At 39.1% G+C, this 24,804-nt stretch overlaps 1 protein-coding gene across 1 annotated transcript in view; it reads left to right on the plus strand.

Moving 5' to 3' along the window:
• The first annotated feature begins 5,226 nt into the window (after positions 1-5,226).
• The window catches only part of LOC146321724 (beta-1,4-galactosyltransferase 3), a 29,525-nt gene continuing 9,947 nt past the window's right edge, over positions 5,227-24,804 (plus strand). Inside the window, exons 1-2 of the mRNA XM_084726992.1 lie at positions 5,227-5,378; positions 21,108-22,471. Coding sequence (XP_084583118.1) covers positions 22,198-22,471 — 274 coding nt within the window. The 5' untranslated portion in view covers positions 5,227-5,378; positions 21,108-22,197. The remainder of the gene's footprint in view (positions 5,379-21,107; positions 22,472-24,804) is intronic.

Below are 24,804 nucleotides of genomic sequence, written 5' to 3' on the forward strand. Positions count from 1 at the left end.
AATATTCTTTTGATTGATTAATAGTTTCCTGCCAGCAAAATGTTCTTTTGAGAGATGTCAGTGTACCTACTCAGACACTGTTGCCCAACATTTTGAGGCAATGTCAATAGAAAATGTTGCCCTTAAAGGTGGAATTGATTATTTGGACAAACTCATTGTGAATAAAAATGTATATTAACCTGAAAACTTTAATGATGGTGATGGTAATAATGGTTATTGGTGTGGAGGTGGCATCCATACATCAGATAAATGTACTCTTCTGTAGATAAACTCTTGCCAGTGTTTGAATCTTGGAGTTGACAGAGTCGACTCAAGAAGATGCCAGTTCTGGGCTCGGCTTGTTGGTTTGTCCTTGAATGCCATCTTCCATGGTGCTTGGCGTACCTCTGCCTCTCCTTTTTCAAGTCTGCCCATGAGTCAAACCACTGCAGCCTGAGGTTGCAGCTCTCCCTTCAGGCCACAAGTGGGGGGAAGATCATTCATTATGGCATCAAAGCTGCTGCAGCATCAGGAAAACAAAATACAGACCAAGCTGCACTGCAAACCTTTCTCAACCAATACACCTTTTTCACAGCAGCCATTTGGACGCAATATAGTAGGGTTAACACATGTATTAATCCAGTGACACTAAAACAGAGCCAGGGTGCTGCTATTGTGCATGTTGGCTCACTGGAAAGGCTCTGCTGCACTAAAAGGTGGAATGAGCCCTTTACTGAGTATCATTAAATAGTAAACACCTGTGTTTACCATCAGATTTCAGTTCAAAATGGCTGCTGTAAATAATATCTACAGTGTGGATTTATACTGACAGCCTGAGGACCAGAGTTGGACTTCACTGAATTACATTACATTGTCCTAAGTCCAGCCCCTTTTTGCTCTGTGCCCCAGTAACACATGAGCAAGTTTGGTACCTGGCAGAACCACAGTCAAATTTGTGCTTCCCTGTTTCCTGCATATAGATTGGCTACGTGGAAAAGGAAAACAAATTTTGAAGATGGTGAAAACATACTGGGGGACCTGTAAAAGCAACATACATAACATCCTAAACCAAAGTAACTAGTATGTTTTCTTGATTGTAAGGCACCTGTGCACAAAGCAGTAGTGTTTCCACCTTCATAACCACAAAATATGATATCAGAAATAAAATGATCTAAATAAATATCTCCTCCTGCTTCTTTTTAACAAGGTAATGTACTACTCACTGTAAACCCTCCTGGGAAAATGTAAACACAGGCTTGTTTCATCTAACAAGGTGGCAGGCAATAAGAAAAATTACATAGAAACAGCTGATTTTCTTGCACAGGGTCCTGTCAGCTTATGTGGGTCATACAGAGGCATCAGTAATAAAGTGAGACTGTTTTATGACCAGTTAAAAACTCAATGATGTAGATTTAATTAAGCTAATATTGGCAAAACACTAACTAGCTAGCAGATGTGTAAATTTGCTAACTAGATAGCTTGCATTTTGCCCACATTTGCTGACATATGTAACTAGCTAGCTAACAATTACCATGGTTTCCAACACTCATACTACCATACTATTTAGAAAAAGATTAAGTATGACCCCATTGCATAGTATGTCAAATGCAGTATGCCAGAATACCCAGATGTGCCACTGCATCCAGTTGCATTATGCAGCATGCTTTTCTGGCTATTCTGACCTATAATCCCTTGTGATAGGTGTATGAGCAAGAGCGTATGTAGACTTATTATGGAACTAGACAGGGCTTTGCCACTCAGCTTTGCGGCCAATCTTTCCCAGTAGCCACTTGCGGTACTGCAGTAAAAAATTCAACACTGGCCCAAAAAGTAATTTCCCCCATCAGCCACCATTATAAAAGAGATGTTTGTAAAGCTGTTGACAGGACATCTCAAACTATAAACAAGGTCAAACGACTCTTTCGATTATTACTTTTTGATCCATGAAGTTTTTCTATTTGTAAAAACTTTTCTCGAGCTGAAAAAAGCCATTTAAAAACCTGTGACCTTATCACAATGTAAAGTCTATTGGCTGAGCTGGAATTTGCAGCCAGGGACAAGGAGGGAAATGCTACTGTGCATGTTCAGTGGGCCATATAACCAGGAAGTAAACCTGGGAGAAGGAAAACTTTTTGGGCATTTGTGCCAAGTCAGCAGCTCTCATTAGACTGAATTTTTGCATTCACTATCCACAGTAATTTCTTTCATATCTATGAGGAAATAATATGTCCCAACTGTATGCATACTGCATGAAACAGTACCTGCTTTGTAAGGGCAGCTTCAGTACATACTAAAAGTAAAAAGAAACAGTATTTCATTTGGAATTAGCTGACGGTTAGCTAAAGTTTTGTGACAGAGCAAACAACTGTAAAAGAGCTCACTGCTTAGCTAGTGTTTTTAATATTAGCAAACTTAAGATGTGATTTTACATATATGTTGCTTTTATGGATCAGTTAGCAACATCTTTGAACCATCTTCAAATTTTGGTTTTCTTCTCAACATGGAAAAGCCTAACACATAGCACAACAAGTACAGGAAGGAGAAAGTTAACCGTGGGTCCAAAAGAGGCACAACTTAAGTTAAAGGAGAAAAATTAAAAAGAAAATAGATTAAAAGCGAACACAATTTGTGGGATTCGTGAAATTTTGGTAACCATCTGAATATGACTTGACGTAGAGTGTGTAATGGTACCCACGTGTTTTTCACTTGGTCTCTGGTGGGGAGCCTGTGAGTGACCTGGTTAAAATAGTAAGGACAGAGCTGCAGCGCTGCCAGTTCTGGCCAGTGGGACATCATGGCAAAGGCTGTATCAAGCCTGTGGTTTTGTCCAAAGTCCTGTCCAAAGAAGAGTCTACACCACAGAGCTGACACCAAAGCATCCATGCTGATTTCAGCTACCAAGGGCTCGTGATGAAATAACTCATAGTGGGGGGGTCGGACAGCCATTTTTCTAACTCTGTCGCATCAAAAACATCAGTGAGATCAAGTCAGTGTACTGACAGCTGCAGAATAAAGTTATTATGCATTTACTGATACCTCCAAGTAATGACAGATGCAGTATTTCTGTGCTTTTACTTTTTAGATAAAGCAAGTATATGAGTATGAGCTTATTATGATGAAGTAATTAATTAAATACTTACGTGCCTTAACTGTGAAATGTAACCTTCTGTAGAAAATGTGAATTTTTTGTTTTGATTTGTTTTTTGTCCTGTTCTAGAACACATGGCTTTATTTAAACCAAGGGAACTTTTCTTTTTAGTTTCAGTGATTTAAACAATGCGTGAGCACAATCACATCACGTTCATCCTGGTGAATTCATAAATGCACAAATACAAGTGAAAGAAGTAAAAATTTATTTCATTGTTGAAGGAAGAATGGCTTACAAGTTAAACCTGTGGGTTTAGTCAGCCCTTGTTTGTTTTATGTTATTTCTTCTGTTTGCTTTCTCTCTTTTTCCCTCTTACATCCGACCAGGGCTACCTGGTTGATCCTGACAGTAGCATATGCTTGTCTCAAAGATTAAGCCATGCAAGTCTAAGTGCACACGGCCGATACAGTGAAACTGCGAATGGCTCAGTAAATCAGTTATGGTTCCCCGTGCCTTGGGAAAGGCAAGGCACTTTTTGTCAATCGAGTCCTTGAGACTTGGACTCGATTGACAAAAAGAGCCTTTTGTATTCTGCCCTACAAAGAAAAAAGGCAGCAACTTCCCAGAGTGCAGAACTGAGAAAAATGACTTTAAAATGTTCTTGTTGTCCAGACAAAACAGTTGTAGACAGATAAATGGATATGTGGCAGTTTTACAGCTTTATATCAGGTTATTATTTCTATATATTAATCCTGACCTCTGATTTGACCTTTGACCTTCATTTGGAAGTTACTGTAATTCCACCTTTGCAGAGCTTAACATAAAATATTGGGTCATAATAAAGCAAAAGGCAACGTCTGGGATCCACGGGGACCACAAGAATAAACTACTGTAAGAAACAACAAGAGCAAAATGTAAACATATTTCTTTATTATAACATTTTTATTTCACACATTTTTGAGAATTTGTTTGGTGAGATTGTATTCTTTAATAATTTATATATATGAAATATATGTATTTTATTAAATGTTTTGGTTTTCTATATTTTCTTTTATTTCTGAACTTGCTGTGTTATTTTTCATTTATCAAGGATTTCACCTGGTTAAAACTAATCAAACTAAATCCTCATTTTTAACTTTTTATCAGAATCTATTCTAAGTCTCAGACAGTGGTCTTGGTTGTGTATTTATGACCGTTGTGCAGTATTTTCATGTGAGCAACTGTATTGAATTAGTATCATTGGTAACACCTGTGTTTTCCCTATTTCATGTGAGCATGGCTGCAGTGAAAATAATCTATTTCCACCTCTAATATCTGTACATTTACTGTCTCTGTTACTTAATTGGTGGCAGAGAATAACAGCTGCCTTCTGCTCATGACCATTGGCAGTTTTTGCAGGTTATTGTGATATTGAGGTTGGCTGTAACAATATTATGTATACAATATTTTAATTGGACAATAAGTCCAAGGTAACAGAGGTACGAGAGCCCCAAATTATGGCTTAAGATTGCAAGCTAAAAAACATTTTAATAATAAGTTATTTACTCCATGTCTGAGTCAGTGTGGCAGTTTTATTGTTAAAACAAGAATCACTAGAGTCCAAATTAAAGCGACAGTTCACCTCAAAATCGAAAATACATATTTTTCCCTTACCTGTAATGGTATTCATCCACCTGGTTTGTTTTGGTGCGACATCTCTGTGGCAGATACCTCAAAAACTTTGCATCTCACACCAAAACGATTTAGATGGATAAATAGCACTACTAAAAATATGCCCTTCTGATTTTGTGGCAGATTGTACCTTTAAGTCTTAAAATTGCTAACTAAATGTCACTGGCAAATGCTGTTATCAGGTTAAAAAAAGTCATCGGTATATTTTTCCTGACATATCATAATAACATTATCCTGACTCTGTTTGACCTGAATGGAACAAAGCCTTAATTAGTATCATTAGTAACACCTGTGTTTATCCTAATATTTCATGTCAAAATGGCTGCTGTGAAAGGGTATATTACTACAAGAGGAATTACAACGATTTAATCATTTTCACGTGTAAAAACACGAAAAATGGGGATTTTTATTGGTACATAACGTCATTTGGGATTTCCAGTGTAGGGGAGGGGGAGGCGCTGTGCGACAGGCTCCGCTGCTCTTTTGCTCCTGAAGAGCAAACGGTAGAGCACATCGCCGCGTCCAGACAGTCAGCATCAACTTCAAAACATATCGGAAATACGGAGGAGGGAGGGGATTGTTGGGGATACCGACGGCTAACTGCTCCTTAACAAACCAAGAGATACAAGAAGCCTCTCTGGTAAGAATAAAATGGTAAAATTCTATAATGTTGTGACACGGAAAACAGCATTGTGTGTGCCTGTGGCTGCTAGCTAGAGCTAGTTAGCCAGCTAACTAACGTCAGTTAACCCGCAGCGATTAGCTCAGCTCGGCTCGGTTGGGTCTGGTTTCCCGTCACAGCTGGCTGGCGAGGGTCGGTCGTAGTTGGGTGTCTGAGTGAGAACTGTTTCCTCTGCAGAGTTTACACGAGTGTGTGTTTTAAAGTGCCGTTGATTATCTTTCGATTTGAGCAAACCTGTTTGGTCACACAACAGTTTAAAGACACTTAACGGTAGTGTTAGCTCCACTTGAAAAGTAAGAGCCGTAACTGTAAGCGATATTTTTTTCCCAGGAAGGCGAAGGCATAAGTCGCCTTTCTCCGCTTCTGATTGGCTTACGCCGATATTCCTCTGCCTTAACTCAGGCCTCATGGCCAAATCTACCCAATCCAAACGGCCTAAATCAACGAACGCAAGGAGTACTAACCAATCAGAGTCAGAATAGGGCGGGTCATAACTTTGCTCTCCTGGGGAAAAAAGTCACATAACGCTGCGACGAATGGCGTTAATAAACGGTTTTGAACGTCAGTTTAGTCCCACCATGAGGAAAGTTCTCTCTTTTTTTTAAGAATGTGTTATCAGTTCATTAGCTAATTAAATTAACTCAGCATTAACGACATAGCCAACATTGTGTAAGCTAGTGTTAGTCATTATTAGCTCAAATACGTTAACATACTCCTCCATGCTTGCACAACTTTTAGGAACTTAAAAACGCTTGAAAGTGTGCTTCCCTCCCAAGTTGGCAAGCGTCTGCGTCTTTGCTAAAAGCACAAGGGCGACACAAACAAGTTTTGTAATAAGTTTAATGACAATTGAAATTTGTGACAACGCGGTTGATTAACAGCGAATTACCTACGAGGGGCTTGAGATAACCAAAACGGGTGACATAGTCTGTTATAGATATCAGGGAGTGTGGAAAATACTTATTGATTGCGCCATTTCATGCCACTTTCTCGCTCGATTGCTTGATCTCCAGCTGAAATAGGAGTCATAGCTCCTATTATCTGCGTGTACTCTTATGTATACCCTCCTCAGAAGGACAAAAGGTTCTGCAGGGCGGCCCCCTCCCCCTCTAAACTGACTGTTTGTTTGAGTCCATACTCGATGAATGAGAGGGTCAACGCAGGAGGCAGACAGAGGGACTACTTTTAATTTTCACAAGAATATCGACCAATATTTTAACCTAGCGGTAGCTGGGATGCTGTCTTTGTGGTAGACGCTGTCTGTGTGTGGTCAGGACGATACACTCCAGTGCACGCCCAGGTTTCCTTTTCTGTAATTTATCAGAAACCTTTATGCGTCAGCGGAAACTTTCACCCTGCGCATTTAATCTGTCACACTCGTGGGCTTATCTACCCTTCAGAAGGACTCTAACGAGGCATAAGTGAAAACAATTAGGTATAAATAAGTACATTTATTAAAATAAATAAATAATTGTTGTTGAATAATTTGATCCAAAGTATTGCCAACTTATTATAGTTAAATATGAGGTATTTGATTATGTACTAAAGCTTATATGCAGCTCCCAAATAATCAAACTGAATAATCAGTTTTAGTTGTTGGTATCAGCTGTCCGACTCATGACTTTGTGATGTAGCTTTTGTTCTTTGTTATCTTACTGCGTTTGATATTCACATGGAACAACTGTCAGAAATCACTTAAGGCCTGCTGCATCTCAGTTCTTTGTTTTGTGTCTGTTTCATTTAAATGTGCTAAATTTTATATGACGTGGGGTTCAACACTTATTTCTCGTGTAACTTGTTGCTCCAGTTTTGTTGTGGGTTTTCTTAGCTCAGGGGGGTTTCCTTATCTCCATGGTTGTCAGTGCTAAGTTTGCAACCCACTGCAAGTTTCCTGTGATTGGATAAGTGGCTGTCCCTGGTGGGATGGTTATAGCTTGAGGTGAATACTACACTATGGAAACAGCATGTGCCACCAAAGGCAGATAGATGAGTAGGAAAAGTGTGAGGGAGGAGGATGAGGATGTGTCCCCGCCCTCCCCCCCTCAGCAGTCTGTCCCAGCAGAGTCATACTCGAGGGAACAGACATAGAGACGTGTACCAGCTGCACCCACGATGAATGGCCAGGGCTCAGGATGGGTTGCCATGACAAGGACGCTGGCACGCGTTGTTATGCAGACACCTCTTTTCTCAGGGCATGTTTGCACATTATTTCATTGCCTTGTCTTGCTCGGTTGTTGCTTGAGAGAAAAGGCCTGCTTGCATATGCAGAATCTGAGAAACGCTTTTACCGTAAGTCTGTTGTATTTTTAATACTGATGGTGGTTAGTGTAAAGAACATTTCCCTAAAAATCATGCTGTTGTGTAAGAGCTGTGTACAGTTTGCTGAACACATCTGTCAAGATCAGTTTCATTCTTATGTGCTTATTAAATACCAGTTCCTAAACCAGTTTAAACACTCTTGTCAGTTAGCTAAAAGTTACAGGTCCTAATTGGTTCAGTGTTTGAGGAATGACATAGATCAGTTGTCCAGCTGTAGAATACAGTCAACCTCCTGTAGCCCCAAAACAGGAGCTCAAACGGTGGTCCTTTATAAAGGGATAGTTAAGATTATTTGTAATGGGGTCATATGGGGTACTTGTCTATAGTCGGTGTGTTCCCTACCACAGATGGCAGTTGGCATGCCCTCAGTGTGGAGCAGCAGAAAGCGACAGCAGCATGGAAGCTAAGCAATATACTGCTGTGGAAATGGTCAGCCCCAAAAGGTATTTCAGCCACAAAAATGTCTATCTGAAAAATTCTCAGTTTAAGGATACACTATAATTGGAATATTTTCACTTCCTTACCTTACTGTCAGAATTTACTGCCATTATTTAAGCCAAATATTGCTCTGTCCAAATCAACCAAACTCCATAGGGGAATTCAGTAAACCTTGCAGAATACAGAGTTGTTGGTCCACTGCTGCTTAATGTGCTTAATGCTTAATGTGTGATTTTGGTGAATCTGAACTATCTGTGTAAAACACCAAAGTCACACAATAACAAACAAACTGTCCACCCCTCCGAGTACACAACATATCATCTGTCATAAGCTATGTACATGATCAATATTTATCCATATCTACTGATATGAAACTTCACTATTGTGATAGGCTTTTCAGCTATGTTGCCCAGACCCGCTATTGATAACCTCATACAAACCCAGTTTAAAATATCCAAACTATCCATTTAAAATAATTTGTGAGAACTTAAACACTGTAGTAAAGTATGGATTTCTAAGCCTTATTTCAAATTTTCAGACTTAGTACATGCTAACTTCACGCAATTACCAATTCCTGTTAATGCTGCATGGCTGAGTAAATGGAGATAGTTGACAAAGCATACTGTGGTAAGATTGCTGAAATAAACTCTTTTCCTATGTGAGCTATCCATTATTGTGCAAACGCTTCTAATGGGGGAGTTATTATTCACCACTACAAATCTGTTTTGTTTGTTGTGGAGAGTGTGACACAGTACTGCTTGCAGAGCTGAACAAGTTGCCAGGAAAAGTGCACTGAGGACAAGGTCAAATCTCACTGGAGAAATACATTAATGCTTTCCTTCCAGAATTGGAGGATGCCTAACATGTTTCTGAGGGCACCTGTTGGTTTGTTAAAATAACTCGAGGTCACAGTAATCCAAACAGCACCCTGGTGCTGCCTGGCACAGATTGTTCTTAATCAGTGATGAAAATATTCAGAGGTTACTGAGGGGAAACTTTTTAAAACCAATTTTTAGGCTGGTCGATATGGACATTTCTGCTTTCACAATATACTAACACAATGAGCTTTTTGAATAATGATAAGGATAAAAATAGTAATAATCAGTAATGTGGAAATAATGATGAAGCGTATTAAGGCAGAGAATAGAACAGCCTGATCAATTGAGAAAATATCCTCACGTCACTGTAACAGCCTTTAAAATCCAGGAAAGACAGCACATTAATCAATTCAAAAGTTTATTCACCTATGGCTCAACTTGCCTGATATGTTACCAGCCTGTTCAACCATGAAACTGTGTGTCTGTTCATTGGTTGGTATCTCATTTATGGACTCGGATGAACTGGGGCTGGTTTCACAAAGACAGACGTTGACTATTGCTTAGGTATAACAGTTAGTCAGATTAGATAGATAGATTTCTAAAGTCATCCACTGAACAAAGCAGTTTGGCTCTTGACTATCTTAAGTAGGACTACAGCACAATGAATTATTAAATTAAATCAAGACCTTTTTCAAAATAAAAACTGAAGGAATTCAACAGTTAAAAGGACATTTTACTTGGAAATTTTAGCAAAGAGTGTAACAATACAAAAATATCTGATCTGGAAAAAATTGCAGTGACAGTCAATGGTGTTAATCCTGCCCTTGAGAGGAGCAAAGATGTTAGAAAAAGATGTAAAAATATTGGAGAAGATGCAAAGAAAGGTGAACAACAATGACTGGCAATATCTTCGCTGTTGTATATTTCCACTGGGTTGCTCTGGTCTCTAAAAACTGTTTCCTGGGGTGGCTGTTAAACTCAGTTGGTAGAGCGTCCGCCCCATGTATGAAGGCTGTCAGTCCTGGTTCAACTGCCACCTGTGGCCCTTTGCTGCGTTTCATCCCTTCTCTTTTCACTCCCTTTTCCTGTCTACTCTTCAGCTATCCCATCAAATAAAGGCAAGAAAAGTCCAAAAACATAACTTTCAAAAAAAAAAAAGTTTCCCTTCTCATTGCTCTCTCCATAACAATGTTAGTAAACCACCAATCATTAGCTGTATTTTCCTCTTTTTTGCCATTGGCTGCTACTGATCAGTTGGTAGCACTGATTGTTACCATGGTAACATGGGTCTTGAGCTTGAATCAGCCTGGGGGAAAGGGGTCTAATTTGTTTGGCTTTGCCTTTTTTTGTGTGAAATGGTCTAACTTGAAATTGACAAATCTACGAGCAAAATTAACACTAGTCTAACACTACACACTGAAATATACTTTTGAAACTGGCCCCAGGATTGAGGTCAAATTTTAGCCTTGTCTGTGAATCATGTGTGTGGGTGGTTCGTTGGGATTTTTGGCAGTTGGAGGCAGTTAGAAAACAAACCATAGCTGATGTTATTTGTTTTATGACAGCTTCCCACCTACTGGACTATGAACATGACACACTTAAGCACCTTTCACACATACACCGCAACTCTGCGCTTCTCTGGATGTTGGTGATGATGGTGGAAGAGCTGTATTTCTGAATTGAAATGTTGCATTAGTTCCCACTTAACCCTGCCAGGCTCCTAGTCTAAAGTCCAGGTGAGCCACATGTGTTAGCTGGTCACTGTCTGGAGCGAGTGGGTGGGCATGTTGATGACATTGCACGGAGTGCATCTGCTGCACACTCTTTTCTGCTTTCCCATATATTAGGCATGGGCAATACAGCTGAAAAGTCAATTTCAGTAATTATTGATCATGTAGGTTGTGACTGATGACATGTGCACTTCAAAGAGTGGATGCAGCTGATGTGATAAAATTGGTTTGTTGTATTACTAATCTTGGTTGGCAAGGTGTATATTTTAATTGCCACTGAAATATGCTGCATTTGGCACCCATTATTATGAATTAGGCTTCAAAATATGACAACTCACTTAATGCTTCGACTTTTCAGACTAAACAGGATCACTGAGTATGCTGACAAATAGGATGCACCAATTGCAATTTTCTTGCCTTATTCCAATTTCTGACTTTTGTAAGGGTCATTTGATGCTTTTCTTTCATGTGAAATTAAATAGGATGTTCCTAAGCAGTGACTACTAAGTAACTACTTGTTTTCTACAAAAGTGCTCCAGGCCTTATTATATTAAGATTCTGTGCCAGAGGGATCACAATCTCGTGAGAAAAAGTGAGAAAAACAGAAGCAGAAGTCAGAGGAGTCTGGCTGAGAAAATGTTCGAGGAGACACATTGACATGGTTGTTTATTCTTCAGCCAGAACAGAAGGTGAGATTTTAACTGTCAGTCTGTGAACAGTAGTCTGCAGTCGGCTAATATTAGCCTGAAGAGCGAGAAAATTTGCTGTTGTTCAGTGACACCATCAGCTACTCAGCTGCTCCATCGCATTGTAGACCGTCTTCCCTTTAACCTGTTCTTGGAATCTGTTGCTAATGCTGACTTCATGCAAGCATGTGTTTGTGTGGCTGTGACCAGTGCTATCAATTTTTTAATCAAATTGTCTGTTTTGCATCACTGACATTGCAAAAGACATGATGCCATGTCATTAAGAGGTTTTAAAATTAAACCTGGTTAAATAATTTCAGTACTTTTTGAACATTTCCAGCTCACTATAGCAATACCTTGATAATGATGATAACCGTGATAATTTTGGTCACTTGGTTTGTATTGATTTCAACACACAAACATTATTACAGATGAATCATTATCCTCCTCAACCTGCAGGCACTGCAGCCACCCCCCCCCTGCCTTAACAATGAGTATTTCCAACATGTGAGAACACATCTGATGTATTCTCCTGGTGTGGTCTACATGTGTGAAAGGACAAATTCTGAAAATGTCCTGACCTAAACTCAGTTCATATGTGAAAATGGCTTTACACGTTGTGCCTTTGCAGACTAAATAGGAAAAGAGTAAGTAGTACAACATCCCACTGAATCCACTGGCTGTAGGCAGGATTTGAAATAGGTTCAGCTTTCATTCAAATACTTTATAAACAGTGAAACACAGCTTCTCAGGCAGTTTTCTCTAGAGATGCAGCAATTCCAATTTTCTTGGCTGATAACATTTTTTTTTAAGGGTCTAATTTGTTGATTCTGATTTTGACTGGTCACGATTTTCAGTCTTTCTAAGAACTATAATTGACTGCGTTCACAAACATTTTGGCAACTTTCCTTGTAAAAAATAAAGTGGATGTTTATAATAAAACACTGACTATAAAATATTTATTAAATACTATTTTACATTTTATCCAGAAGTCCTCCAGGTTACGGCCAGGCCTTATATTATGATATTAAGCATATGTACTAGAGGGAATACAATCTTGAGGAACGTGATTTCATGTGATTTCATGTGATTTCATGTGGAAGCAGATGTAAACAAACTAGAGACAGACACAGTGCAACAGTTTATTGTAGTAAAGCTTTGCATTGAGAAAAACAGAAGAAGAAGTTAAATGAGTCTGCTTAAGAAAATGTTTGAGAAGATGCATCAACACAGATTGTTTATTCCTAAGCCAGAACAGATGAGCCTTTAACTGTCAGTCTGTGAACAGCAGTCTGCTGCTGGCTAATATTAGCATGAAGAGCTAGAAAGTTTACTGTTGCTCTTGGACACTGGTAGCTGCTCAGCTGCTGTGTCTCATTATAGACAGTCTGTCTTTTCTTTATCCTGTTCTTAGAATTTGTTACTAACACTGAGTTCATGCAAGCATGCGTCCAGATCAGTGCTTTTGTGGGTCTGTCATTACAGTCAGTTTTTTAAGCGCGTGCATGACATGACCATTGTGCAGAGCTTGTGTGCGAACATGACAGGCAGAATCAGATATCTGACGCTGATTGGCTGGTCACTGGTCAGGACCAGTCACATTGAAATCCGGCCAGTTCCAGTCTCCGGCCGGTTGATCGGAGTATTCCTAATTTTCCTCCATAAAAGCATCCCTTCTGTGTTAAAAATCTCAGCTGGAGTTTTGTTAGTCTGGTTCAGAGTTTTGTGTTTCAACGAATTCCCACCTCTGTTCTTCCTGCACTGTTTAGGCAGCCACAGATCTGGGCATTATTCCAGTTGACCACAGTATAAAGATTTCTGTTTAATTCATTAATCTCATTTTACTGATGAGGTCTTTTTCCTCTGAGTGCAGATGTGCACTAATGGCACCAATTGCTGTTGTTGGAATCTGAGCTCAATATATGTTATACGCATTAGAGTTAGATCTTACAACGTATTGATGGTGTAGAAATAGGCATACAAATTTCATCAGCCTTTTGTGCTCGACTAAATGTTAGATCAACATGTTTACACTTAATTTCCAGTGGTACTTTCAACAAATGTTTTGTGATTATGGCCATTTATTTTGAAAGGGCACCTGCTCTTCTGCCATGTAATCTTCCTCATGTTGAAAAAGACCCAGGGGACTGATGATTTACGTAACCTCTCCCATTGACTGTCATCTTAGATGGCTGTTAGATGTGTATAAATGTTTGTCATGTCCTGCTACCGTGACCTGTTTTCCATGGTTAGGATGCATGATTTTAAGAAAGATGGCTAATAAGTCTGTAAATCTTACACGACTCCTATACTGTGTCCCTGAATAAAAGCTTCTAAATTAATCTTTGTGCAGAAGCGAGTGGGATTTGACGGACTACCCCCTCACTAACAGTAGTAGAGGTTTAGCAGATTTGACAGGAAGGTCGCACATTTAAGACTGAAGCGCACTTGCTCATCCTTGATAGCCCAGCACATATAGAAGTGATGACACACTTGGGCAGATGTTAAAGCTTTATCCCTTAATGCAGAGACTCGCTATGTGCTTCAATGGGATTGAGAGGTTAAGGCCTTTACCAGGCTGTGCAGTCTTGTCTGGGTTTTGTGGCAAGCGTTTCTATCCTGTTTTTCTACTTTCTTGGTAAAAATGCACAGAACAGAAGTTTTGAACTTTTCTATATTTCTTGTCATTAATTGCTTTTTTTGTTTTCCAGTGCTGCTAAAACACATAACACCTCTGTGAACTTTAAAAATTACTAGTCAATACGAATGGCACTCAACAACATAACATACCATAAGTTCTCAAATAGTGCAAACATATGAATACAGAATATGTTCCATTGCTGTAGATTAAACTACCCAACAGTAGGGATGGGTGATTAAAAATAAAAAAACAATGTTAAATATCACTGTGTGTATGTGTGTGTGTGTGTGTGTGTGTGCGCGCCTCCGCACATGGTCCACATGCTCCACCAGCTGAGCTACAGTAGTCATAATCATCAGTAATATGGATATAATGACTAGACTATAATGACAGTGACTACGACCTAACCCATACTGGATTTTTGATATTAAGGGGAGTAAAACGATTCTGATATCAATATTTTGGCATATGTTCTTTATACAGAATTGAACATATAGAATACATACATACACACACATTTTGTGCAATGATCCTTCAAATATGGTTATCAAACACTTATCTTGTGACAAAGATATGTAGTGGAGGCATGATATTTTACAGTTGAACATGCTGTCCAAAATGATATTTGGGTACTGATATAGTAAATGTTCTCCAATCTTTTTAATAATTATAAATAACTATAAATAAAACAAAAAGAGAGCAAAATATGTGTGTATTAAACTTGAATTAAGGACATCAAATATGCATAAGATGCTGTCCATAAAGTTAACAAATAAAAGCAATCTGGATTATGTTCTGTTAAAAAATTTTCACATCCGTGCATATCTGACAACATGTATGCTGATACCGATATAGGCTCATGTCGAACCATAGTCAAAAAGTATGTATTAAATAGTGGCTGAGAAGGCACAGGTAGAAACAATATGCTGATATATGCTGTTCCTGCATTGTTATTATTTTAATCTATACTCTCCATTTCAAACAAACAATAACAATATATCGCCCAACCTGAAGCAGTTGCAGCCGATATACAATAGTTAAATAGCATTGTGTTCAAGTAGGGATGGGCCACATCTCTGCTCTGCTCATTTGATATGAACCAGCTGTGCCTGGAATTTCTGGCTCATAACTACCAACTGTAAAATAACCCATGACAGGTAGTACATGACTGTTGGTGTTGAAAGTGCAATATTTAGAGCATTTATGCGACAGATCCGAGAATGGGTCCCCTTGACAGTTGCTGAGGGGGGGGGGGGAAGCAGACAAAAGAGGAAAAGTGGCTCAGGTGTTGGAGCCAGTAGAGATTCAGGAGGAATGTCTGGTTAGGTTAACTTCTTTTGCGGTGGTTACCCCCACTGTGAGTTGGTCTGGCTGCTTGTTTGTCTTCTTTTTGGGCTGCTATGGCTGTCAATGAGCTATGTCAGTTTTATACTATCCCTTAAGGATTTGAACAGCAGGGACAACCGTAAGCTGATGATCTAAATATATAACTCCCATACTCTCTTCCCCCATCCCCTTTTATTTTCTTGTCTGCTCTTCATTCTAACCTCCACGCTAGCCCTCTTGGCTCCTCTTGCATTCATTTATGTGTGTGCAAGCATGCATGTGGACATACCATATATATGTAATATTAATGCCCCGTGGGCAGAAAAGAAAATGTCCCATTTGTCAGCTGTTATGTGCCATCACTGTTTAACGCGCACATTGCACAGTGAGGTAAAAAAAATAAATAAATAAGAGAAAAATGCTTGCTTTGGTGTGCAAGAGTATAATATGTCATGCCAAACCTGCCTCTTTTTAAACTCTAAACGTAGAGAGGAAGGATATCCGTGCAGGAGAGACAATAAAGTCAAAAGAACATAGTGTAACCAAACTGTTGGCTGCTCTCCCTCTCCCCCTCCAGCTCCTCTTAGTTTGCTTTGTCCTTCCCTCTCTTTGGTTCACCCCTCATCCTCAGCCTTTTAGCTCACACAGAAAGATTCGTCTAAATCTAGTCACTGGGTCTCTTTTTATATGCGTGTTAAGTCAGTGCCTGAGCTTTGTTGAAGGAGCTGCCTGCTGCCAAGTTCTTTCACTGTATAAGCCAGCTCAAGCACAATATGGCCCTCAAGCGTTGAAGTAAACCAGACTTATCATTTTTCCCCTTTGTAAAGATGTCTGTATATCTTATTACAGGCCAATGTGATGCTGGAATATGGGAGCATTAGAGGTGGTTGTCATAGGAAATAGCGTCCGACCAATACTGGATTTTTGGGGCCGATGCTGATAGGGAGTGAAAAATTAAATTTTAAAAAATTTATATATTAAATAGAATAAATACATAAATACACATTTTTTGCTGGGATCCCTCAAGTATGTCTATCAAACACTTGTGACAATGATATGTATGGCAGGATATATTACAGAAGGGTTGGGTGATATGTTAAAATTTTCCAACTGGCCACCATCAGCCCATCAACCAGTGATTAGTAGTATATTCAGTTTGCTGTGTTGCGTGTACTTTTTAAACGGAAAAATACAACCATACACCTTCTGAATTCAAGTTTCTCCATTTTACCAAACGAAGACAAGCCGAATTGGCTTGTTAACTCCTCGTAAAACATACTTCATTCAAACAAAACATGTAAAACTCACCAAACCCGTCTTTGTTAGTCTGTCCACTCTTTCAACAATGACCAACTCTGGTTTGGTCAAAGTAAATCCATATTTCGTCACGTGAAAATAGTTCAAAGAGGCTCTGCAGCCTGTTTTTCTCTCACTCCTCACCCAGCTCAGTGCACTCGGCTCTGGCTGTGTACTGTGCCACTGGATTAGAGCGTGTTGCAGAGCAGCGACTATTGCTTTGCAGACCATTACATTTGCAAAATAAAATGACAAATATTGCCCTAGAAATCTGCAAAAAAGTACGGACTGGCAATGGATTCAGCCCATTGTCGATAGGTAATGTATTTTTCGAATCACCCTACCTTATTTTACAGTCTAGAGATAAACCCTATAAGGATCAACAATAAGGATTGCCCAGGGGCAAGTAAAATGCCATGTCAGGCTAGTAAATCTAGCATCTCATTTTCCTCACCCTGCAAGTGGTAAAAAGGAATTAAACTGTTTTTCGATAATCAATTAATTGTTAAAATTTTTTTTCATGCAAAATGGCAGAAAATCTTGTTTTCAGGATCTCAATGGAGATTTTCCACTTATCATATTAAACTAATATCTTTGGGCTTTAGACTGACAAAATGAGACATTTAAAGACATCACATCGGACTTTGAAAAACTAGGATGGGCCTTTTTCACTATTTTCTGACATTATACAGACGTTTCAGCCCAAGATTAAACATGACACTTTACCTTAGTCTTTGTTATTGAACAAAACAGAGCAAAATTTAAGTTCATAATGGGAGAAGGAAGCACTCTATGGATTGGATGGCTTATCACACAGGTGCTCTTTAGTGAGGCAGGTGAAAAGTACAAAAAGACAATATCCAGGAAGACTTCCTGGATATCAGTCAGGCTCTAATAGAAAGTTTGAATTCTGTCCCAGGGGGTTTTCTTAATATATGATGCTTAGTCATCTAGTGGCTCAAACAGCACATTGATCTATGTCTATTCATTCATGTTTTGTCCTTGAAAACCTGAGAGGCTTAATCTTGTATATTAATCTAGTGAGCCTGAAAAACCATCTTACATGACCAGTTTGTCTTAGTCATCACAATAAAAAAAAGATTACAGTTTCCCAGGTCACTTGTTTTGTGTTCAGGATCACATCTCTGAGTGGTGGAGTTGAATTTCCTCGCTGTGGGATTAACCAGACTCTTTATGGCATGATCTTCATAAGTCATATTCATAATCTACGGGGTTATTATAGGGGCCAGGCAATGTGAGAGGGGTCAATCTCCCATCTGCTCGCAGTTCCACATGCAGCTGAAAATCATCTGCAGCGGCAGGCAGAGGCTTTCCTCTTCTTTTTGATCCTCATATCGCCTTAGAGAAAAACCTTTATTATCCTTGAACTGAAAATCCTCACAGTCAGCTGTCAAAGCAAAATGCAGAAATACATCAATGCTACAGTTCAGTGAGCATGAGTTTGTCAGATGTCCTATCTGTGTAGTGGTTGATCAAGGAGTGTATTTTTCACCCTTAAAGGAAGATTTTTGCAACTTGGTTTGTACATTCAACCATTTCCTGTCAGTTAGTGAGGATGTTAACCGTAAATGTTTTCCTGAGGAAGCATTGAATGTGATGGCACTGCTAGACTCAGAGCCCAATGCATTATCCATATGATCATTTACAAAACTAAATTGCATATCACAATTCCTTGTAAACAACATTATTTCAACGTATTATGAAGTAGTGTGGGGAAAAAGTAGTTCCCTTTAAATTTTCGAGATTACTATTAATTGTAGAGATGCACTGATCCACGTTTTTTCCTATATCTGAATTAGTATATTTTCCGATACAGATATGATGCTTTTTTTCGATGATGATGATGAAACTACAGTCTGAAGAGCTTGTGTAGTTTGTGTAATGTAACTAATGTAATGGCATCTGTCAACCACTGTAGGGCGCTTTTGTATTCTGGCTTATGACATTTACATGTGCAGCTGAGAGATGGTTCTCATTAACAATTTCCCATGATGACCTGATATGGATACTGTATCAGCCCCATCTCTTATTTATTGTACTACTGCATGTGATAGAATATAATATATAAAGAGTAGGACGTCATCCATTTATGATAGATAAAATGCGTTGTTTTATGCAATGCACAGCAAATTTAATTTTACACTGTGCAATGACAATAGTTTTACACTCCATACAGGCACACACACTTACACCCAGACATACAGCCACCATGCAAATAACAGTAATCATAAAAAAGATAAATAGAAGTAATTAAAAGAGGTACATAGTTATTAAAGGTGATTAAAGGGTGCATTATTTGAAATTACTATTCATGCATTGTGTCAACGTTCAGTTTTAAACAGCTATTGCACAGATTTGGACAGATATTGCACCATAGAAGACAGTTTTTCACAGTTGTTGCCATCTCTTGATAGAGCACTCAGTCTTTCTCTCTGTCTGGCTGCCCTTTCAAATAAAAGTTATATTGCACACATCTTGAGTGTTGTATGGATTGATTGACAGACCAAACACTAGGAAAACATAAGCACACTGAATAAGAACACTGCTTCTGAAAACCAATGTACTCTGCTCACATAAGAGTGCGTATAATGTGTTTCCCGTGTGTAATTAGCATCACATGCTGTGAGTGCTGAAGATGACAACACCACTGATGATTCACTAGGAATGAACTTAATAGGCCTCTACACAGCTGCACTTTTGGGATTAACCAGTTTATGAAGTGTTTTGAAAACAGTTAGCCCAGCAATATAGAAAAAAAATTAATGAGAAATATGATTGCTTTCAACCAATATGTAGTATCCTATATGACTTAAAGGGTAACTTTGGTAAGCGTAAACTAGGAACAGCAGATTTACCACTCTCGCCAAAGCCACCAGACTCCATATACAGAGAGAGTAGTTTTATCATCATAAAACACACATCATTCAAGTTTGACAGAAACAAAATAAAAGTCACAAAAACTGTTTTGGTTCATCTTTCTGTTCCAACAATCACCAACTATAATTTGGTTGAAATAAAGCCTTTATTAAGAAAGAAAGATGAACCGGTTTGGGGGAGTTTTATTTTGTTTCTGTCAAGTCTGAATGATGTGTTTTACATGATAAAATAAATAAATGGGGTCTGGTGGCTTTGACGAGAGTGATCATAAAGTGACTGTTCCTGGTTAGACAAAAGAATCTTTCTCTTTAACAAAAATTTCTATCTTTGTATGGATCCTTTTCTATAATGTTGTCAGACACTAACTGCAGGAATAACAATCTGGGTCTGTCAGTGGCAAAAAACAAGCACTTTTAGTGGATGTACCTCAGCAGGAATAATTGCCCATGATGATCACATTGCATTACATTTCATGGCCGATGTTGCAGCAGTCTGTCAATACTGGACTGTTTCCACCACAGGAATTATTCTCAGGTATTAGGAACCTTTAAAAGGGACTCAGTATTGAGTGATTATGCTAAGGACAAAATCCAGCAGAAATGGGAAGCATAGGTTTTATATGGTGGCGTTGTTGTATAGTCATGTGCAAAAATTACATATAAAAACAGTCATGAGATTAATATGCTTAATCTTCGCAGGTCTTTAGATCAGGTTGGAAACTGAGACGACAACTGGCTGAAATAAGCTTTTAATTCTGTGAAAACTAGTTCTGGGTACTTTGGGTGGAAATGGGGCTTTAGTCACAAAACAGGGGAAAATAAGATCTTGAAAAATACTAGTCTTCCCCTTTAAAGCATTGGTTAACATTAGTTGTTAAGACATTGAAGTTCCATATGGTTTTAGACCTTGACTTAGTAAACTGTAAATTTTGGTATCTAATCTGTAAAATCAGCGATGGTATTATGTGAAGGTGAGAGGTTGACAGCTGCTCTAGTTCTTTTAAACAGTTTTTTTTATCCTTCCCTCTCAGTTTCTCCACCGGTCTTGTAGCATTCAGTGGGATTAGGATTAGCGGTCTGTGGCTGTCTACTTTAACAAGCACTAATTGATTTGCAACTAAGGATGTGTTGGATACTGCAGTGAGCAGACGGCACCAGAGCAGGGGTTATGCAAGGTCGGCAAACACAACATTGCAGCAAACTACAGGGCCACTGAGTTTGTTGGCTCCAGATCGAGGAAGTTTCATCCACATGGCAGTGTATGGCTTCCCGTCTGCCATCCGCTGTGGGCAGCAGGCCTCTCTGCACTGGAGCCCATGCTGGGCCTGATTAGTCAAGGCTATCCAACTGTGCTGTTGAGTCTCCATGTAAACAAACACAATCCATTTGTTGGGCCTGTACTGCACACAATTAGTCATTGTTTGTATGGGAAAGACATTCAGCTGTAAGCACATAATCGCTGATGTCAACAGTTTGAACCAAAGGGTGTCAGTCAATGTAACTGTCCCTCCTCCTCTTCTTTGTTTTGTCTTTCAGAGCCGTGCTGGAGCAGTAGGTCCAGTTTCTGTCCATCCACTGAGCTGCTAGAGGTGTCTCATGGCTGTGGATTGCATCATTATGAGACAATAGCAGTGAGAATCAAAACTCTCCCTCCTCCTCCATCTCCTCCCCCTTCTCTTTTTTCTCTCAAGCCTTGATTCTCCAATGAAACCCTCCCCCTAACAAATACACCCACACACACATGCAAAACCTCTGACCACTCCTCCCACACTGGTCGTGGTCCACTCCCCCCGTCTCTCCAGCCAGTCAGGCAGGGAGTCGATGGAGGCTATGTAATCCTCTGTAAAGTATAGGTCCTATACAGCTGCATATGCTCCCTTTTGTCATGGCGGCTGTTATTGTTGCAGAGGCCTCCCTCAGGAGAGAACATGAGGGAGAACAGAAGGCAGCATAAAGCTCACAAAGGGAGGAAGAGAGAGCGAGCCAGAGACACTGACGCTGCCGTTTATTTGACCGGAGGAGAATGAGCTTCACGGGGCAACGGATGGAATTCAATGGGGGTGAGACCACATGATGTGGGACTGGCATTACCTCCCCACGCCAATCACAAATTGGACCAACAGTCAACTTTGGAGATATTTGTCACATAGTGACCTGCAGCAAGGAATGCAGTGAAATACAGAAAAGAAGACAAGACTTTTTTTTTCTTGATTTAGAATATTTTTCTACTTTTCCTCATCTTGGTGGGTTTTTTTTTTCAGTTACAACCTACCAAAAGTGCCTTTTTTGTGTTACTTTTGTCTATTTCTTTTATACACCTTGCTCTAAATTCAAATTGCCACAGATTTTTGCATGTAACTTTAAATACAGTAACTGTCACATTCAAAGTGTGCTGCCATATTGTAGAGAAGAGAAATAGTGTGTTAGATTTGGTGCGTGGGTGTTAACAGCCACAACACCTGCCTCCACCAAACTCTCTGTTGACAATCATCAACTTCCTGAATTTTGTTTCTGCTTGAAGAAAACTTTCATAGCCCTGCATTTAAATCACTGAGATTTAAGTCAGTGATTTTTTTGCACTTTCTCCTCCCGACCTCTGCTGCTTTGACGACGCACAGCCGTCGCCATGGTCAGTATCCAGTCCAAATGGCGCTACCTTTTCATGTTTCTGGGCATCCAGTTGGTGGTTATGGCACTGCTGTCCCGAGAGGGATACCAGAAGAGGGTCTCTTACTTCATCCGCATCTTCCGCAAACCTGACACCGCTGGTTTGTCAGGACGCAACCACACAGCAGCTGGCATCTCTGGAGGGGATGTGTATGCCAACCTCTCCCACCTATCCAAAGCTCATAGCCATGGAGAGGACATGCCCTACTGTCCCAAGACGTCCCCTCTCATAGGTGAGTGGTCCTGTCTGCTTCTGTGTTCTTCCATGGTACCTGGGTTCACAAAGGTGCTGGATATCCTTGAAAACACTTAAATTTTACTGTGGTGTTTTCAAAGTTTAAAAACTGTTCAGAGCTCAACAATAAGGATTGCCCATTTGCACTAAAATTGCATGTCAGGCTACTAAATCTAGCAGCTCACTTGCCTGATTGGGCAAGTGATAAAAATAATGTTTTGTAGAGCTTACAAGCTGACACACTCCATTAATAAGTCAATTCCTGGGAAGAATGTGGTGTACTGGCATACCATAAAAAAAGTTGTAAAGAGCCTAATTGCCTTTCCTTAATTGCCTTTAGCGCAAATTGAAGATGCTTGAGAATCACTTGTCACTGATGGATCAGTCTTTTTTGATGTGTGGCCTCTGATTGAACAGTGAGTGGGAGGCTAACAGACAGCAACATGCCAGGAGTGTATAATTTCTGTTGTATTGTTTTATATCACTCCAACAGGCTATACAGGATGTCACATCTACTGACAGACAGATGATACATTTAATTTGAACACATGAAAATTTCTTGTTTTCCCCTAATTTGTCACCCTTTCATGGAATTCCATCATGAAATGTAATTTTGGTTGTTTATAGCACAATAACTTCTGATTTAAGTGATAAAGAAGTGAAATAATTATTTTGATTATATGGTTATAAATATGTAATTTACCACAGCTGTAAGGCACTGAAAACGACTGAAAGTTTTCGAGTTTGACTTTGGAAAGGGTGTAGGCTCTTTAGACTGTGTAACAGATGGTACATCCTCTCTTCTTCACATTGGTAAATCTTTAAATACAGCATTCATGTATGACCAAGCTGGCAATTTTCTAAAGTTACGCACAGTATCATTAATCTATTCATTAATCTTGTTCCTTCACATTGATTGAGCTACTGACAGCAGCCCCATGTCACCCTGCATATAAATTGCCCCTCTGTAAACCAACATTCATGCAGTCACAATTGAGAAGCATGTTTTGGTGGAATGTGAAGCGAAAATCTGTTTATTTGAAAGTCATTTTGATGACTTCTCCCATTCAATAGTTGTGTTGTGCATCAGGTGTTATGTAGAGTCACCATTTGGTTGAAGCCACTTGTTTCTGCTTCAAGTGCATTTTTCATGGAAATTGTCTGACAACAAATTTTTTTGCTTCTACATATTAAACCTGTGCTATCAGAAGTTGAGATACATGTTTTTACACACTCTCAGTGGCTTTTATTCCAAGATGTCTCAAGCAGCAGGATTGACACCCAAGTGATCATAGTGGTGTAGCTGTCAGACACTTTGCATCATAAAGTTGAGACATCACTTGTGTAATGACAGTTGGTGGACTGTCACGCTTCTTGGAACTGAGTCGTACAAAATCAGCTGCTGTTTGGTGGTGTTGTTTTTTGGTAGTCGTAGTTTATATGAGAGATGTAATAATATCAAATACTGAAGGTATGATACTACTACGATGAAAAGTCTAAGTTTATCACAACATTAAAAAACAATGGCTTGAAAAAATGCTCTGTATTAAATAATACATTTAAAAAGCTTTACAGCATTTTTTGTTTGTATAAAATTTGTCCCTCCTTGTATATTTATTTTTTACATTGGATGTACAGTGAACATGGGACAGTTATATTGACCTTTTGTCACTGATCTCCTGAAAAATATTGTTGTATTATAATATAAATTATTAATATTGTCCAAAAAAATGAAATAGCTCAAAATTAAGTAAGAATATAGCAACAAAACAGGATGCAGATTTGAAAATAAGTGCCTAATGCTGCCCACACATTTGCATTAAAACAATTAATGTTACCGGTTCATGTTTACAAAAAAAAAAAAGAAAACTCCTGCACACTGTCCTCTTCTCCTGCAATCAATCGTTGATCTTTAATAATCAAATATCTGTGATTGCAAGTGTGCTGGAGTTTTGTTGTACTACATTTTTGTCTCGTGTACCTCTTAATCTACAGGTGTGCAAACATTTTGCTCTGTCATGAGCAATAAAGACATTAAAATTCATTAAAGGATCAGTGAGTAATCTGTTAATTGTAGTTAGGGGTTGGAATCGCCAGAGATGATACAATATTATCATGATATTTAAATCATGATATTATATTGTAATTTTAAACATTTGGCTGTATCCTGAGTATTGTGATTACATATATTGTGATGTTTTGTGATTTATAACCTCTTTTCAGCCGGAAGTTTTGTCCCCAGAGGAAAACATTATCTCACTCCAGTTGTTTTATTGCAGCAAATTGGGATTGTAAAGCAGACATACAGCAGCTCAGTTTGTCAAGTGCATG

Source organism: Lutjanus erythropterus, chromosome 9 (assembly GCF_056507025.1).
Source record: "Lutjanus erythropterus isolate fLutEry1 chromosome 9, fLutEry1.hap2, whole genome shotgun sequence".
Classification (NCBI taxonomy): Eukaryota; Metazoa; Chordata; class Actinopteri; order Lutjaniformes; family Lutjanidae; genus Lutjanus; species Lutjanus erythropterus.